At 42.7% G+C, this 17,656-nt stretch overlaps 1 protein-coding gene across 1 annotated transcript in view; it reads right to left on the reverse strand.

The window, feature by feature from the left end:
- Window positions 1–9,487, reverse strand: part of TONSL (tonsoku like, DNA repair protein) — a 39,411-nt gene extending 29,924 nt beyond the window's left edge. The window contains 6 exon segments of the mRNA XM_043975424.1: window positions 114–285; window positions 2,459–2,588; window positions 3,346–3,529; window positions 4,543–4,685; window positions 6,143–6,238; window positions 9,369–9,487. Coding sequence (XP_043831359.1) covers window positions 114–285; window positions 2,459–2,588; window positions 3,346–3,529; window positions 4,543–4,685; window positions 6,143–6,238; window positions 9,369–9,393 — 750 coding nt within the window. The 5' untranslated portion in view covers window positions 9,394–9,487.
- Window positions 9,488–17,656: the final 8,169 nt, after the last annotated feature.

Here is a 17,656-nt window from a genome sequence, read left to right on the forward strand (position 1 = left end):
AGAACATGGAGACACAGTGACTAACTTGTCCTATGGTCTCAGAAGGACATGATGCCCACAGACATCAAACTATGGACTGGGGCAGAAATGGGCCCTAAGCAACTGTTGATTACCTGGGCAACAACAACACAACACTCGCTTTCCATGAACTTCCTCTTCATGATTCGGGCACATTCCCGTGCTCCCTCCAGGCAACGCATGGCCTTGGAGTGCTGCCCACCCCGCCAGTGAATAGTGCCCAGGTTGTAGCGAGCACGAAAAAGGTCCTCATGTAGCCGATTTTGCCTGTAAGAAGAAAGTAGGACTCATAGACACTCAAAGATCTCCCTGCTCTGCTCTACTCTCATGGCTCAGACCAAAGAAGATACCTGCTGTTTGGCCACACTTTATACTCCATATAACCTGCATTACTGTCCCAATGCCTCTAGGACTCTACTTGTGCTACTTCCTCTCCTATAAAGAAGAATTTCCCTTTTAATTTATGGACTTACACAAATCTCTCAGGACACACAGAAAACGAGGACTGTATAGGAAACCATGAACTTGTTACATACAGACTCTTTTTAGATGAGCTCCCTGAAAGCAGGAACTGTCATCTGTCTTTCTACTGACAGCCTGCAGCACAATGCCAGGCACATAGTAGGCATGTAGAGGATTATTAACTGAATATCAATGCATATTAAATTTAGCGTGATTGATAGTAACAAAGCCATCCTGCTTGCCTGTGTACCTTTCTAAACATCTTTCTGCTCTTTTTGGGGTATTTTTTGTTTCATTGATTTTTTCCATTTTTCTTTTTTCCATTACTACCCACCAACTCCTCACCTCCCTAAACAGAAGTCATCCCTTGTAATAAATAAGTTTAGTCAAAAAAAGCTAATTCAGGTACTGGACATGTTTGAAAACTTTAATTTTCTTCTATGCTTCTAATTCTCCACTTCTCCACTCCCTGAATTCCTGTCTTTCTTTGAAAGCCTAGCTCAATGCTACCTCTTCTAGCAAGCTGACATTTTGCCATCAGTAACAACCTTCCCCATTAGATCTCACATTATACTTTGTGCTATGCCTTTCTAATACACTTATAATGTAATTTGGTGTAATATAGTTCTCAGTGTTTGTGCTTTATTCCCCCAATTTAAAAATCTTACTGAGGGGCAGCTAGGTGGCACAGTAGATAAAGCACCAGCCCTGGATTCAGGAGGACCTGAGTTCAAATCTGACCTCAGACACTTGACACTTACTAGCTGTATGACCCTGAGCAAGTCACTTAACCCTCATTGCCCCGCCAAAAAAAAACCAAAAACAAACCAACTTACTGAAATGCTATCTTCCCAATGTCTAGCACAATGTCCTGTATACAACAAATGTTTATTGAAATAAACTGCTTCACAAAAGGTATTTTTTGAATACTTAGACAAAGCTGTTTCATTGACCAGTCTCAAATCCTGGGGCAGGGAGTGCAACCTTTTTAAGAATCAGTAAGTTCCCTATGGCCAAAGGGCTATAAAACCAGGCATACTCTTTGACCTAGTAATACTACTACTAAGTTGGTATCCAAAAAGAGATAAAAAACAAAAAGTTAAAGGACCTATATGTACAAAAAATATTATGACAACACTTTTCTGGTGCGAAGAATTAGAAATTGAGGAGATGCCCATCAATTGGGGAATGGCCAAACAAATTGCGGGAGGAGATTATGATGGAACACTATTGTGCTACAAGAAATGATGAGCAGGATGCTCTCAAAACAACCTGGAAAGATTTATATGAGCTGATGCAAAGTGAGATGTACTGTATACAAAGTAACAGCAGTATTGTAAGATGATCAGCTAAGAATGACTTAGCTATTCTCAGCAATACAATGATCCAGGACAACTCAGAAGGACTTAGGAAAAATTTGATCCATCTCCAGAGAAAAAACTGATGGTGTCCAAATATAGATTGAAGCATAACTTTTTTTTTAGTTTCCTTTTCTTAAGTTTTTTTTTTGTCTCTTTTCTTTCACAACCTGACTAATGTGAAAATGTTTTTTGCATGACTATATATGTATAACTTATATGGAATTGTTTGCATTCTTTTTTTTGCAGGGCAATGGGGGTTAAGTGACTTGCCCAGGGTCACACAGCTAGTAAGTGTTAAGTGTCTGAGGCTGCATTTGAACTCAGGTACTCTTGACTCCAGGGCCGGTGCTCTATCCACTGCGCCACCTAGCTGCCCCTCTTTGCATTCTTAAGGGAGGGGAGGGAGAGAGGAAGAGAATTTGGAATACAAAATTTTTTAAATGAATGTTAAAATTGTTTTTACATGTAATTGGGGGAAAAAATAAAATTCTAAATAAATAAGTTCTCTCCTAAAGGAATGATTCCCCCAACTGTCCCAATCTCTTGGAACTCTACTTTGAAGTACCCCATTCACAGGACTAGTCTGGCAGAAGGGGCCTTAGGGATAAGAGGCTTACTCAGAAAGAAAGATGCTCTTCTTTATATAGTCACTGCACAGGGCTGGCTCCTTCAGACTGTCAAAGGTAAGGCCCAAGTTGAGGTAGAGACGGGTCCTCATCTCACTCAGTTCCTGCTGGGTCAGGACTCCTAAAAGAAATCCCCCAACCCAAACCCTCAATGGCTCCGTCCATTCTCCTCCCAAAGTCTCCAATTTACCCTGCCCATTTTTCAAACACCAAGTATAATCCCTGCTCCCTTTCCTCAATATACTTCCATCATTAATCTTTTTGAGATTATCCCTGCCCCTCCCCGACAAATGAGGCATGGAAAAATTTAAATTTCATTTGCATTTGGTGATAGATAGTAGGGCTATTATTTCCTGTCTTAGAAGACACACTCTACAAGTCTCCCCCATCAGACCAGGGACTAGATCTTTCCTTATAGGTCAGGAGTTTTAACAAATGTGGGGACTATTTCCCCACCTCAGATGAGGGATTCACTACAGGTAAAGGTCATACATATTCTTTATTATAACTTTCAAGGGCTTTGTACAAGGCTCTCATTTCCCACTTGGAAAATGGAAATTTCTCTCTGCCTGACTCAAGGAACAATGAAACCAGTGGGTCTCCCCTGCTAATAGCTACCTTTCCAAGGTCAAGTACTTAGAGGCTGACAGGTAGGTAGTTCTAACAGACACAGGAGGCTGAGGAATGTCACCAAATTAAGGAGACTGATGTCATCCCTTCTTCATGGCTGAAGAACAGGTCAGGATCCTAAAGCACTTCCTCTGCCCTCCATCTTAGGAAGCTGGACGATGGATAATCAGGTGTTCTTGCTGTCCCAAACCCTATCTTGGAGCAGGAGGTAGTCCTCCCCTGCCTTTGCTATCCTCGTGGGAACTCACCCTCTAACTTCTCATCCACTATTGCCAAGCTCTTTTCAAAGGCAGTCTGTGCCTGCAGGAGTGCATCAACTGATTGGCTGTGGTCATAGCTGGCCAGATGGGTTCGGCCAATGGTTGCCCAGGCCCTCTGCTGCTCGATGTAGCTGGACGAGGCCTGTGCCAACTCTAAATGACGATGCTGGTGCTAGGGATAAAGTGAAGCAATCAATTCTAAGTTCTCTCTCACTCACACTCACACACACACACACACACACACACACACACAGCACTCAGACTTACACCTTTCCAAACAAAAAATATATAGCAATAAAAGGACAGATTCTTCAGTTCCCACAACTTCCTCCTCCCTTCTAGAAAACTTACGCAAGTCAACAAGCATTTATTTGAGTATCTGCTATATATGCAAGGACCTATGCTAGGATAAGTTTAGCTTATTCTAGTAGCCTCAATAACTCAAGCAACTGAATGGAGATGAAAAAAGGGCTCTACATTAATATCCCATCAACTATATAACATATGTAAGGAAGACAAAAATTAAGGCCAAGGTTAAAAAAGTTTTTTTATTCTTAGTAGAGGGGAAGGTGTGTTGGACCAAGGAGTCCCAATTCTAATAACTCAAATTCAATATGTAAACTTTTTTTTTTTACAGGGCAGTGAGGGTTAAGTGACTTGCCCAGGGTCACATAGCTAGTAAGTGCCAAGTGTCTGAGGCTGGATTTGAACTCAGGTTCTCCTGAATCCAGGGCCAGTGCTTTATCCACTGTGCTACCCAGCTGCTCCTCAATATGTAAGTTTAAGCCAAGTGCCTTCCTTTCTCTCGATATCAAATTGGACTCAATGAATGACTAAGGGCCCTCTTGGTTTTGAATATAACTTTAATAGCATAGTCAGATTCAATGCTTACTATATATTAGATACCAATCAACTACTGCTGATTAAGTCTCAACTCCAAAGATTATAGACTAGCTAATGATTTCCTCCTTCAGGGGGAAGGCATAGATAGTCACCTCCCAAAAGCAAAGTCATGTCTCTTTGTCTCATCCAAGCACTCTCCAAATACGGGGAATGGCTGCTGTATGACACTCCAAGCACAATTTAAGTGTTTCTTCTGAGCTCTGTGCTGGGCAGGATCAGGGAAGGGATAAGGGAAAGGCTTCCTGCTCCACACCTATTGGCATCTCACCAAAGGGTTCCCACCTTCAGGGCAGCTGTGTAATCCTCCAGCTCTGCCAACCGCTCTCCGATCTTTCGGTGGGCCACAGCACATCCCAGCACATCCCCAGTGATTTCCAGAAGATGAAGCTCCTGTTGATGCTCAGCCAGTGCTTCCCTGTAGCTGCCTGGATCAGCCCAGGGAAAAGGAGAGACCCTTGTCAAGCTGGGGTAGGGAGAGGAGGCAGGATGCACAAAAGGACAGATACTGCCTGTAGTCTAGGGTGCTGTCCCATCCATCTGACCCCATGATGCTCAGGCAGCAGGGTTAGATCTCACATGGGTTCACTTCACCTTAGGTCTGGCCCATCACCTTCTCTAGTTCCCCCCTATCTTCCAAAATGCTCAGTACATAACAGGGAAAATTGCTGCCTATGTATAGCACTCTCCATAGTCACAATGGCCTTTTCAGGCTGTAGGACAAATACAAATTGACAAAAATCCCTGACTAGTCTGTCTGATGAATTCCTCCCTCAAACTACTTTCATCCAGGGGGTCCCCCAATCAATCCTGTTCTCTCATCTCAAGCCTCTGCTCACTGACCAAGATGCCCAGAGATGCCCACTTCCTCTTATTCCTTATTCCTTTCTTCTACATCATGTTTTTTTTTCTCGTTGTCACCTTCTCCAGGAAGCACTCACCAAGCTACCAACACAATACTTGGCCTCTTCCTCATTCAATGCACCATCATTATGATTATAGTATGAAATAGTTATTGATTCTGTTTATAGTCTGCTTCTCTCTAAGTTAGACCATGGATCCACTAATGGTGGAACTGTCTTCCCTCAAGGAACACTCCAAGTTCATGGGATAATTCCCCCATTAGACCCAAAGCTCTATGAGGATATGGCTATGCCTCCCCACTGTTTGCGGAATCAATCTTCCTTCCTTCCTTTCCTAACAATCAGATCTGTCCAAAAGTGGCACACGGGGGCAGCTAGGTAGTGCAGTGAATAGAGTACCAGCCCTGGATTCAGGAGGACCTGAGTTCAAATCCGGCCTCAGACACTTAACACTTACTAGCTGTGTGACCCTGGGCAAGTCACTTAACCCCAATTGCCTCACCAAAAAAAAAAAAACACACCAAAAAACAAAAGTGGCACACAATGCTTCAGGAGATAGTACGTTCCTTGTCACTGAAGGTATTCAAGTAGGGGCTGAATGTCTACTTGTCTGGGGTGTTATAGAGGGAATTCCTGTACAGTTAAGGGTTGCCCTGAATCACCTCCAATATACCTTTCAACATTATGATTCAATCCATCATTATATTTCCCAAACTCTAAGTCAAACTTGGTTCTGAGGCCACTGCGAAAGTTACCACTGACTCCCTGACTCTCAACCTACACCCAAACTGCCAGCGTGAAACCCCAAGGAACCTCAAGAAAGGGCCAGGAAGAAAGATGTGTCTATTTTCCCTCCTATAGCCAGGATGGTGTTAGCAGGAACTTAGCTGAGCCACAGGTGAAGAGAAGTTATTTAGTTCTACCTCTCCATTTAGCAGGAAGGAAAAGCCTGATAACCCAAACTATGACACTCCACCCCATCCCTTACAGGCAGTGACTTGACTGTCTAAAGTAATACTTACCAAGGCTAGCCAAAATCTCCCCCAGCTGATTGCAGAGCACAGCCACCTCTTTCAGCTGTCCATTCTTCTGGGCCTTGGCCTTGGCCTTGTTTAACTCTGGGGGAGAGGATTGAAAGCTTCAAATAATGCCCCCACCACCACCACACAATCCTTATGGGACCTAGGTGGCTCAGTGGATAGAGTGAGTACTGGACTGACCTAAGTTCAAATTCAGTCTCTTTTTTATTCTCTGCTATATAAGAAATGCCTCATGGGGCAGCTAGGTGGCACAGTGGATAGAGCACCAGCTCTGGAGTCAGGAGTACCTGAGTTCAAATCTGACCTCAGACGCTTAACACTTACTAGCTGTGTGACCCTGGGCAAGTCACTTAACCCCAACTGCCTCACTAAAAAAAAAAAAAAAAAGGTTCTACAAAGAGAAGGAGGTGGTGAAGGAATATACTGAGAAGTGTAAGGGTTTTTAAAACAAAAGATACAATGAATATTAAAAATAATACTAATAACTAGCATTTATGTACTTGAATAAGGTCAAAATTGATCCATGATTTACACATAAAGGGTGATACCACAAGCAAATTAACAGAGCTTAGGGGGGGGGGGCAGCTAGGTGACACAGTGGTTTAAAGCACTGGCTGTGGATTCAGGAGGACCTGAGTTTCCAATTTCGGCTTCAGACACTTGACACTTACTAGCTGTGTGCCCTGGGCAATGTCACTTAACCCTCATTGCTCCGCAAAACAAAACAAAAAACCCCAAAAAGCAAAAAAAACAAACAAAAAAGAGCATGGATATGGTTTTATCTGTCAGATTTTTGGACAGGGGAAGAAGTTAGGACCAAAGAAGATATAGAGAGCATTACATAATATAGATTAATTTTGATTATATAAAATTAAAAAGCTCTTGTACAAACAAAAGCAATGCAACCAAATTATAAAGAAAGCTGGAAAACTGGGAAAGACTTTTTGCAACAAGCATATAAAGGCCTCATTTCTCAAATATAGAGAGAAATGAGTCAAATTTATAAGAATATAAGTCATTCTCCAACTGATAAATGTTCAAAGGATATGAACAGGCAGTTTTCAAACAAAGAAATCAAAGCCATCTATATTCATATGAAAAAATGCTCTAAATCCTTATTAATCAAAGAAATGAAAATTAAAACAAATCTGAGGTACCACCTCACAACGATTAGGAGTGGCTATATAACAAAAAAGGAAAATGTTGGAGGGAATGTGGGAAAATTGGAACATTAATGCATTGTTGGTGGAGTTGTGAACTGATCCAACCATTCTAGAGAACAATTTCTAACTATGCCCAAAAGACAATGAAACCATGTATACCCTTTGATCCAGTAACACCACAGCTAGATTTATATCTCAAAGATACCCCAAAAAAGAGAAAAAGACCTATTTGTACAAAAAATATTTACAGCAGCTCTTCTTGTGATGACTAAGAAGTGGAAACCAAAGGGATGCCCATCAATTGGGGAATGGTTAAACAAGATGTTATATGATTGTAATGGAATATCATTGTGCTATAAGAAATGACAAGGAAGATGGATGAACCGATATATAGTGAAGTGAGCAGAACCAGGAGAAAGTTGTGCACAGTGACAGCAATATTGTTTGATGAAGAACTGTGAATGACAACTATTCTCAGCAATACAAAGATCCAAGAAATCCCAAAGGACTAATTATGAAACATACTATCCACCTTCAAAGAAAGAAATGATATTGACTGAACACAGACTGAAGCATGCTATCTTTCACTTTCATTTTTTTCTTTAATTAGTCTTTTTGTAAAAAATGACTAATACGGAAATGTTTTACATAATTGCACATGTATAACCTATATCTGATTGCTTACCACCTCAGTGAGGGGAAAGGGTAGAGAGGGAAAGTGGAGATAAAATTTGGAACTCAATGCTTATTTTAAAAAAAATTAGTTTCCTTAGTGGATTCAACCTTTTCCTTTCAAACGTCATTGAAAAGAACAAAAAATAAATGGGGGTGAGTGTACCCAATTTAAACCTTTAAAAAAGAAAAAAAGAGGTATGTTTGATATTCTGAGGTAACATGAGAGATGAGATCTAGAAGGACATATTTGGGGAAGAGGTGGGCATCATGGGGAAGGTGTCAGAGAAACGCTGTCCCCTCCAAAATGACATGACAGAGGGGACAAAAGGGCGAAGATCAGAAGAAACAAAGGGAAATGGGAGGAAGATCTAAGTGGATATGGGGATATGGTTGGAAGGGGAAAAGGGGAGACAGGGCAGAAGGGACTAGGTCACAGAAGACATGGGGAAAGTGAATGAGAAAGTAGGGGAGTTCTCCAAATCCAAGAAAAAAAAAAAGAACTGTGGAGTATAGATGCTGATTGAACAATATTATTTCTTTTGTTTTGGGTGCTGTTGTTTTTTTTTTCTATTTTGAGGTTTTGCATCACTGCTCTGATTCTTTCTCTTGTAACAGAATTAATGCAGAAATAGGATTAATGTTATTATGTGTATATATATGTGTGTGTATATATCTATATCTATATCTATATGTATAGAGATACATAGACATAACCTATATCAGATTACCTGCTGTCTAGGGGAGGGGGGAGGGAGGGAGAAAAATCTGAAATTGTAAAGCTTGTATAAACAAAAGTTGAGAACTATCTTTACATGTAACGGAAAAAATAAAATACCTTATACATTAAAAAAAAAATACTTAAGGGGGAAAAAATAAACTCACTGCTACAAGTTAAAAAAAAAAAAAGAAAGTAGGGGAGTTAGTGGAGGGGAGATGGTCAAAGGTGGCACATAAGTGGGTGAGAGGGAGGAGACAGGGGGAAGACCTGCGGGGACACAAGAAAGTGAGAAGGTTGGGATACTGGATAAATGATTGGGGGGGGGACTGGCAGGGTGGTGGGAAGTGAGGCACAGGGACAAGGGAGAAGTGAGTGGAGGGAGACAGGGAAGCCATGAGGAAGTGAGCGGGAGAACACGGAAGAAATGAGTGAGGGCACAGGAGGAAATCAGGAGGGGACGGAAGGAAGGTCTGAGACTATAAGGCCGGATGGGGGTGGGGATGGGGGAGGGTGGGAAGGGGGTGGGGGTGGGGGTGGGGTAGGGAGTGAGGGAACAGAGGAGGAAGGTACGAGGAGCAAGGGGATGACCGGAACGGGAAGACGGTGTCTCGCGGGCCCACGATCCCGCCCTTTCCCGCTCCCCTTCACTCACGGCGAATCTCCCGTTCTTCGCTCATGTCCCAGCCTCCCCGTCAGCCTGTCCAGGGAGATGCCGCGGCGCCGGCAGCCGCAGCAGCAACAACATACCACCCAGTCTTCCCTCGCTGCCTGTGGCTTCCCGCGCTCCGCCGGCGGCCCCGCCTCCGTGCGCGCGCGCAGCTCCGCCATTGGTTAGCAGCCCCGCCATTGGTTAGCAGCCCAGCGGGACTCCAAGGAGCCTGACGGGGACGGTGACTCCCAGACAGCTCGGTCTGTCAGCCCCGAGCTCCGCCTCCCCGCACCCAGAGTCCTTGCGCATGCGGCCCCGAGTCATTCTGGGAATGGCAATCAGCCCCGGGAGAACCGCAATGGCATGCTGGGAATAGTCCGAAAGCCGTGCACAGGTGACATTGTATTCTGGGAATCGTAGTCCGAATTGGAAGAGTAGAACGTGACGGTGGAGATTGTATACTGAACAGGGAGAAATGAAGAAAGCACACTAGGGATTGTAGGGTACGCTGGTCAACTACCAGGAAATCCAATCTGTTTTCTAGGGAAATAATTCTGAGCCCTGGCTCAAACGGACCAGCCTGTATCCTAGGGAAGTTCTTTGTGAGAGGGAGGCATACTAGAAGAGGAGACAACTAAGAGAGGGTAGTTAAACCTACTTGATGTCACAGAGCAAAACGGAAGGGCTCAGCAAGAAGCTGGCTCACCAAATTTGGACCACAAGAGGAGTTAGGAGAATGCAGCTCTTCCCCTTATTTGAAGAGATAGAGAACCATAGCTGTGTAAAGGTGCATATCATGTTAGATTAGGTTGATGTCTCGTTTTGTAACTTTTTTTCTTGTATTCTTTGTTATAAATTAGGGCTCTCAGGTTGAGGGAGAGAGGTATTGGGAAATAATGGATATAAATAAAGATTTTTTATTAAAAGAACTGGGTCTCCTGACGCCTTAAAGCAGCTAGGTAGTACAGCAGATGTGGGGGGGGGAGGGGGGCTGAAGTCAGGAAAACCAGTATTCAAATCCAGCCTCACTTGCTGTGTGACTCTGAGCAGGCCACTTAAGTTCTGTCTGCCTCAGTCTCCTTACCTGTAAAATGAGGATAATAATATCTCCTACCTCTCAGAGTTTGTGTGAGGCTCAAATGAGTTAATTGGCAAGCACTTAACAGTGTACCTGGCACATAGTATCGTTCAGGCATGTCTGGCTCTTTGTGACCTCATTTGGGCTTTTCTTGGCAAAGATACTGGAGTGGTTTGCTGTTTGCTTCTCCAGCTCACTTTACAGGGGAGGAAACAGGTAAACAGGATTACGTGACTTACCCAGGGTCACACAACTCTGTCCCTGTGCCACCCAGCTGCCCTCTGGCACACATAATAAATGGTTTTTGTTGTTGTTTTTGCAGGGCAATGGGGGTTAAGTGACTTGCCCAGGGTCACGCAGCTAGTAAGTGTCAAGTGTCTGAGGCCGGATTTGAACTCAGGTACTCCTGAATCCAGGGCCGGTGCTTAACCACTGCGCCATCTAGCTGCCCCTCCCCCCCTTTTAAAAAAATAATAAATGTTAGCTATTATTGAGGTAATCTATGGCCTCAGAGAATCCTAGACTTGGAATCAGAAAGAGCTAAGTTGAAATCCTAGTTGTGTGACCCTGGCCAAATCACTGAACCTTTTTCAGCCTCAGTTCCCCCAACTATAAAATGGTGATAACAGCACCTATCTCAACAGGGTGGTTGTGAGGATCAAATGAGATAAATACCAAATATAAAGCACTTTGCCAGCCTTATGGCACTATGTAAATGCTAATTAGCTATTAAGGCCCTCCCCTATCCCAATGCAAAAAGAATTAAATGTCCTGTTCCTCTCCTGTTTTTTCAATGAAAGGGGAGATGAAGGGATACTCTATTTCCCTTGGCAGAGCAGGGAGTAGGCAGGGGCTAGACGCAGCTTCCTCCTAGGAGCTTCCTTTGACTGACTATCTCACTCCTAAACTCCTAAAACTTGACTCTGAAGAATCCTTTCCTCAAGACTCAGAGATTCCTTTAGGGCCCTAAATGGGAAGTTACTCAGCAAATATTTCCCTTGGACATGTTACATGATGAAACTCCTTAAAAGTAGAAACTATCCATATATGTTACACTCCCCCTCTCCCCCCATTAATTCCCTCTTTAGATGCCCTTACAGCTAATGGATACACTTGCTGGATTACCTTGGGTAAGCCCTCTGGGCATACTTCAGCTTTCCAATAAAATGGAAATTTAAAAAGGCTTTTTTGAAATGAAATAGAAGTAGGGTCAGAGTAAATATACTGACCCCCTTTCTTTACTTTCCTGAGTATGGCAACAGCTTGGAAGAGGTAAAGGACCCTAAGAAAGTTTACTCTTAAAATTCAATTTGTCGGGGCTGCTAGGTGGCGCAGTGGATAGAGTGCTGGCCCTGGATTCAGGAGGACCTGAGTTCAAATTCGGTCTCATACACTTGACATTTACTAGCTCTGTGACCCTAGGCAAGTCACTTAACCCCAATTTCCCAGCCCCCCCCCAAAACCACCAAAAAACCAATTTGTCCTATGTCTCTCACCCTTTTCACTAATTAGAAATTGACTTGGGTTAACCAACTCTTCTTTCAAAATACAAATGAATGAGAGGAACTGAGTCCATTAGTTACTTCACTTTGCTGCTACCTGGATTCAACTGCTGCCAAAATTGAGACTGCAGTTTACAACTGAACTCACTAAAATTCAAGTCCCTTAATCAAAGCTTGCTTAGACCTTCTTTACATACAATTCTAACCTGCTTGGTATTTTTGAAGTATTTTTAAGCACTGTTAGAGCCTGGATGCTATTCACAGATAGCACTTAGAAGAGCAGACAGACAACAAAGAGAAGAAAAAAACCTGAATAGACAAACAAAAAAAAACTCAAAGCCCAAACTTTTAGGGCCAATTAGTGTCCAAGCTCCATAGACTGCAGTCTCTGTGAGCACAACCTGATAATATCCAGCCCAGGGGAAAAAAAAGCTAAATGATGAACTTCAATCCAAAAAGGATTAAATTACATTCAGTGTGTCCTGAGGCAGGAAGAAGAGCCTACAAAGGGAGGGAAGAAGGGAAGAGGAGTGGTACAAGTAGAGTGGTAAGAGAACTGAGTTCAAATTCCACCTTAGACATGAACTATGGATGCCAGCATGGGATAGTGAAGAGAATTTTGGGTTTAGAGTGAGAGGTCCTGAGTTCAAATCACAGCTCTCCTGTATATTACCTGTATGACCTCGAGCAAATCATTTCTTCTTTTTTTTGTGGGGCACTGAGGGTTAAGTGACTTGTTCACTTAACTAGTATCAAGTGTCTTAGGATGGATTTGAATTCAGGTTCTCCTGAATCCCAGCCAGTGCTTTATCCACTGTACCACCTAGCTGCTCTCTCATTTCTTCTTTTTTTTTCTTTTTTTTTAATTGAATAGAATTTTATTTTCCAAAATATATGTAAAAACAGATTTTAACATCAATTTTTAACAACTTTGTGTTCCAATTTCTTTTCCTCCTCTATTCCCACCCCCTACCCACTAGAATTCAAGCATTTCATAATAAGTTATACATGAGTAGTCATGGAAAACATTCCCACATTAGCTAGATTGTGAGAGAAAACAGTCAAAAACCCCCAAAACTAGGGAGTGGCTAGGTGGCACAGTGGATAAAGCACCGGCCCTGGATTCAGGAGTACTTGAGTTCAAGTCCAACCTCAGACACTTGACACTTAACTAGCTGTGTGACCCTGGGAAAGTCACTTAACCCTTACTGCCCCACAAAAAAAAAACAACCCTTCAGATTGAGGAATTGTCAAAGAGGAGAAGAAAAAAAAAAGAAAAAAAAATGTGTTTCCATCTGTTTTAAGATACTATCAGTTCTTTCTCTGTAGATGGGTTGCCATTTTCATAAGTCCTTCAGGGTTATATTGGATCATTGCCTTGCTGAAAATAACCACATACTTCCCAGCAGATCATCTTACACTATTGCTGTTATTTTGTATACAGTACATTTCACTCTGCTTCAGTTCATGTAGGTAATTCCAGATTTCTCTGATAGTATCCTGTTCATCATAATCTGTATATAGTACCTTAAACTTGACAGAGAATTTTCTTCATAATAGCCCAGCAAGGTAGGTCCCATACGTTTGGCCATCTCATTTCTTCTTTTTTGTTGTTGTTGTTGTCTTTTTGGTAGGGCAATGAGGGTTAAGTGAGTTGCTCACAGTCACACAGCTAGTAAGTGTCTGAGGCCGGATTTGAACTCAGGTCCTCCTGAATCCAGGGCTCCTGCTTTATCCATTGTGCCACCTAGCTGCCCCTCATTTCTTCTTCTTTTTAAATTTTTTTTTTTTTAAGCGGGACACTGGGGGTTAAGTGACTTGCCCAGGGTCACACAGCTAGTAAGTGTTAAGTGTCTGAGGCCGGATTTGAACTTAGGTACTCCTGACTCCAGGGCCGGTGCTCTATCCACTGTGCCACCTAGCTGCCCCCTAAAATAGATTCTTAAAGGGACAATTTATGATCATTTAGAAAGGGAAGACATGATCGATAGCAGCCAGCAGAGGCTCATCATTGTATTATAGACCTAGAAATAAAGAGAACCTACTCGAAGAGGACCATGACATCAGGATGATGGCATGTCTTGCCCTGAATTGGATTTTAAGTGAGAGGTCTGTGCAAGGTCACCTCACTGTCTCCTCCAGAGCCATCTGGGGTCCAGTGGCAAGATATATATCAAGATGACTGGAGATGGCCCCAGATGTTTAAGGCAATTAGGATTAAGTGACTTGCCCTGGGTCAAATCGAGATTTGAGCTCAGGTTCTCTTGACTCCACAGCTAGTGCTCTAACCACTGAAACCACCTAGCTGCCCCAAGTCTATTATGTAATTAATCAAGAACAAGCCATGGAGCAGCTAGGTGGCACAGTGGATAGAGCACCGGCCCTGGAGTCAGGAGAACCTGAGTTCAAATCTGGCCTCAGACACTTAACACTTACTAGCTGTGTGACCCTGGGCAAGTCACTTAACCCCAAATGCCTCACTAAAAACAAAAAAAAACCAAACAAAACCAAGAACAAGCCAGTATAATCGAAAAAGTAGTGGCTCTGGAACTAGAGGCTCTGAGTTCTACCCCTGAGCCTTATTACCTGTATAACTTTGGGCAAACCACCTATCCTTTGTGTCTCATCTGTAAAACAAAGTTGGATTGGGCAGCTAGGTGGCATAGTGGATAGAGCACTGGCCCTGGATTCAGGAGGACCTAAGTTCAAATCCAGCCTGACACTTGACACTTACTAACTGTGTGACCCTGGGCAAGTCACTTAACCCTCACTGCCCCACAAAAAAACCCAAAAAACCCAAAGTTGGATTACATAGCTTCTAGAAGGATTTGTGATGCTATGACTGTTAGGCTAGAATAACCCGACTTTTAAAAATGAGTTTATTATTAGATCATTAGAATGTTGAAGATATTCCTGGACATAGGAAGCCATTTGACTCCCAACATGCTTTTGGGGTTTTTTTTGGTTTGGGGTTTTTTGCGGGCCAGTGAGGGTTAAGTGACTTGCCCAGGGTCACACAGCTGTCTGAGGCTGGATTTGAACTCAGGTCCTCCTGAATCCAGGGCCGGTGCTTTATCCACTGCGCCACCTAGCTGCCCCCCAACATGCTTTTGGATGAGAGATGGGCTAGGACAAATGATGATAATGGCAGGCTAGCTGCATTTTAATTAGCATTCTAAAGTCCACAAGAAAGTTTTTCTTACAATTAGACCATGAGTTAAGATAAAGTATTATGTTACAGTCAGATGGGTAAAGAATTGGTTGGCCAACAGGATCCAAAAAAGGGCTGAAGGGTTGACCTTTATCTCATTTGATCCTTTCTCTACTGGAGAGTTTCAGGATTTCATTCTTGGCTGTTCTATATATAAATGTAAGGAGAAAGGCTGTAAGGAGGGCCTGCGACCATGGAGGAAAGTTAAGTGCACAAGCTCCATTTCATAACTGTTGCTACAAGTGCCAGACTCTCAAGTTTAGTGCACAGCTACTCTCTAAGGAAACCTGAAGTTGTCATAAGTTAGACAGCAGAAGTGGGTATAGTTACTAATTGAAACATGGCACAAGTTCCTAGGGAGCAGACTGACTGTTGGTCTTCAAGGCTCAATATGAATGACTATTTCCTTTGTGTCTGAGGGTGGGGAGATAAGAGAAGAGGGATACCTCTCAACACCCATCAACTTTCCATCCTTAATCTCTCAGCTTGCTTACTATGGTCAGGGTTAGGGACAGTTGTCTCAGATGCTAAACCCTAGACTTCTTAGTTAGGTTTCAACCATAGTGAGGCCCAGTTGTTTATAGTTGGGCTGTTTAGAGTGAATACCACCATTTGCTTTTATATTCTTATAGCTCCAGACCTGCCTAAGTGGCAGAGAAGCCCCAAGAGCGGCAATATTGCTTTCCCTTAGCAAAACTGTACTGGAGTGTGATGGGCCAATGTATAGAAGAATGGGTAATCTTTTATCTTGGGTCTCTAGTGGAAAGTCCAGGGTTCAGTTTTCATTTTTTCTCGGTAAAGTCACTGAAATGCCTTATCATAATTATGGAGGGCCTGAAGCTAAAGGGGTTTTTTTTGTTTTGTTTTGTTTTTTTTGTGAGGCAATTGAGGTTAAGTGACTTGCCCAGGGTCACACAGCTAGTTAGTTGTCAAGTGTCTGAGGTCAGATTTGAACTCAGGTCCTCTTGACTCCAGGGCCAGTCCTCTAACCACTGTACCACCTAGTTGCCCTAGGTAATGGTCTGGTTCTGGCCTAGCTTTTCATGCTTATTTCAAATTCATATACATTTCCAAATGGGCCAACTTCCCTTGACCTCTGATTCCTATCTCCCACCTTGTTGCTTTTGCACATGCTTAGATTATCTCTCTCAAAGCTGGAGTTCAGTTACCAACTTCTACAGTAAGTCCTTTTTGATCCCCCTATTTGTTAGTACTAGTTCTCTTCCTCTTCAAATTATATTTTACTTATCTGTTTAGAGAGCCAGCTTGGTGTAATGGATAGAGGTCTCCCAGTCACAATGACCTTGATACAAAAAGCCCAGGGTCATATAACCAAGCCACTTACCCTCCCTTTCCATGTCCCTAGCAACTTGAGGACTGTTAAGTGGCAGAAGAGATGCATATCTGTATCAGTGGGGCTTTCTTCAACAGGGAGTTCCCCACTTTAATAAAATCACAGGTCTTGCCCCCCCCCAACCCAACCCAGAACTTTATAATGTAGGTTAATGGACTGTTTTTTTCCTTTTTCTTTTCTTTCTTTTTTTTTTTTGTCTTTATATTCCCCAGTCCTTAACATATCAAAGGCCCATGTTACGAAATGTAATTTAACAGAATGGATAATATATTGGGCAGCAAAACTGGAATCTGAAAAAAAAGTCTTTAAAACTGGCTAAAAACAACAGAAAAACCAGAGGGTTTCACTTGTTATTCTAGAAGAAAAAATGGTAGAAAATACAGAGGCAGGGGCAGCTAGGTGGCGCAGATGGAGCACCGGCCCTGGATTCAGGAGGACCTGAGTTCAAATCTGACCTCAGACACTTAACACTTACTAGCTGTGTGACCCTAGGCAAGTCACTTAACCCCAACTGCCTCACCAAAAAAAAAAGGAAAAGAAAAAGAAAATACAGAGGCAGAGTTCAGTTCAATATAAGAATTTCCTAATGATTGGCACTGTCCAAAAAATAGAATCAGGTGGTTTAACAGGTAAAGTGAGATCCCATTATTTGAGGTATTCAAACAGTCTAGCTGACTACTGTGTCAGGGATATTGTAGTTGGGATTCCTTTATGGGGTGCTAGAGTAAAAAGTCTCTTCTAAGGTCCTTTCCAATTGAGATTCCATAATTTCAATTTGGGTTCTAGTCCTAACTCCACTAACCATCTGACTACAAGTCAATTTGCTTAACCTTTGTAAACTTGTTTTCTCATCTATGAAACAGATATTATATCAAAAATTAAAAGAGATAAAGGTATTTTAACGTGAGAAATGCTTCTGTTACCATGAAGACTGGGGAAACCAGACCAAGATTAGTATAAGCTCGCTCAGCTTTTGTGGGTCCCAGCTGAAACAAGGATATCAAATTAATATTCACACAGGAAAAGCGGGACCGTTTCCTGAGTGAAGTGAAGATGTTGGAAAAGAACAAGCAGAAATCCAATCCCAGGAGGGCAATCCCTCCCCATCCCCAGCCCTACCCACTTTAAGGAAACACAGACAAAGCA

This window comes from Dromiciops gliroides, chromosome 1, assembly GCF_019393635.1.
Source record: "Dromiciops gliroides isolate mDroGli1 chromosome 1, mDroGli1.pri, whole genome shotgun sequence".
NCBI classification, from domain to species: domain Eukaryota; kingdom Metazoa; phylum Chordata; class Mammalia; order Microbiotheria; family Microbiotheriidae; genus Dromiciops; species Dromiciops gliroides.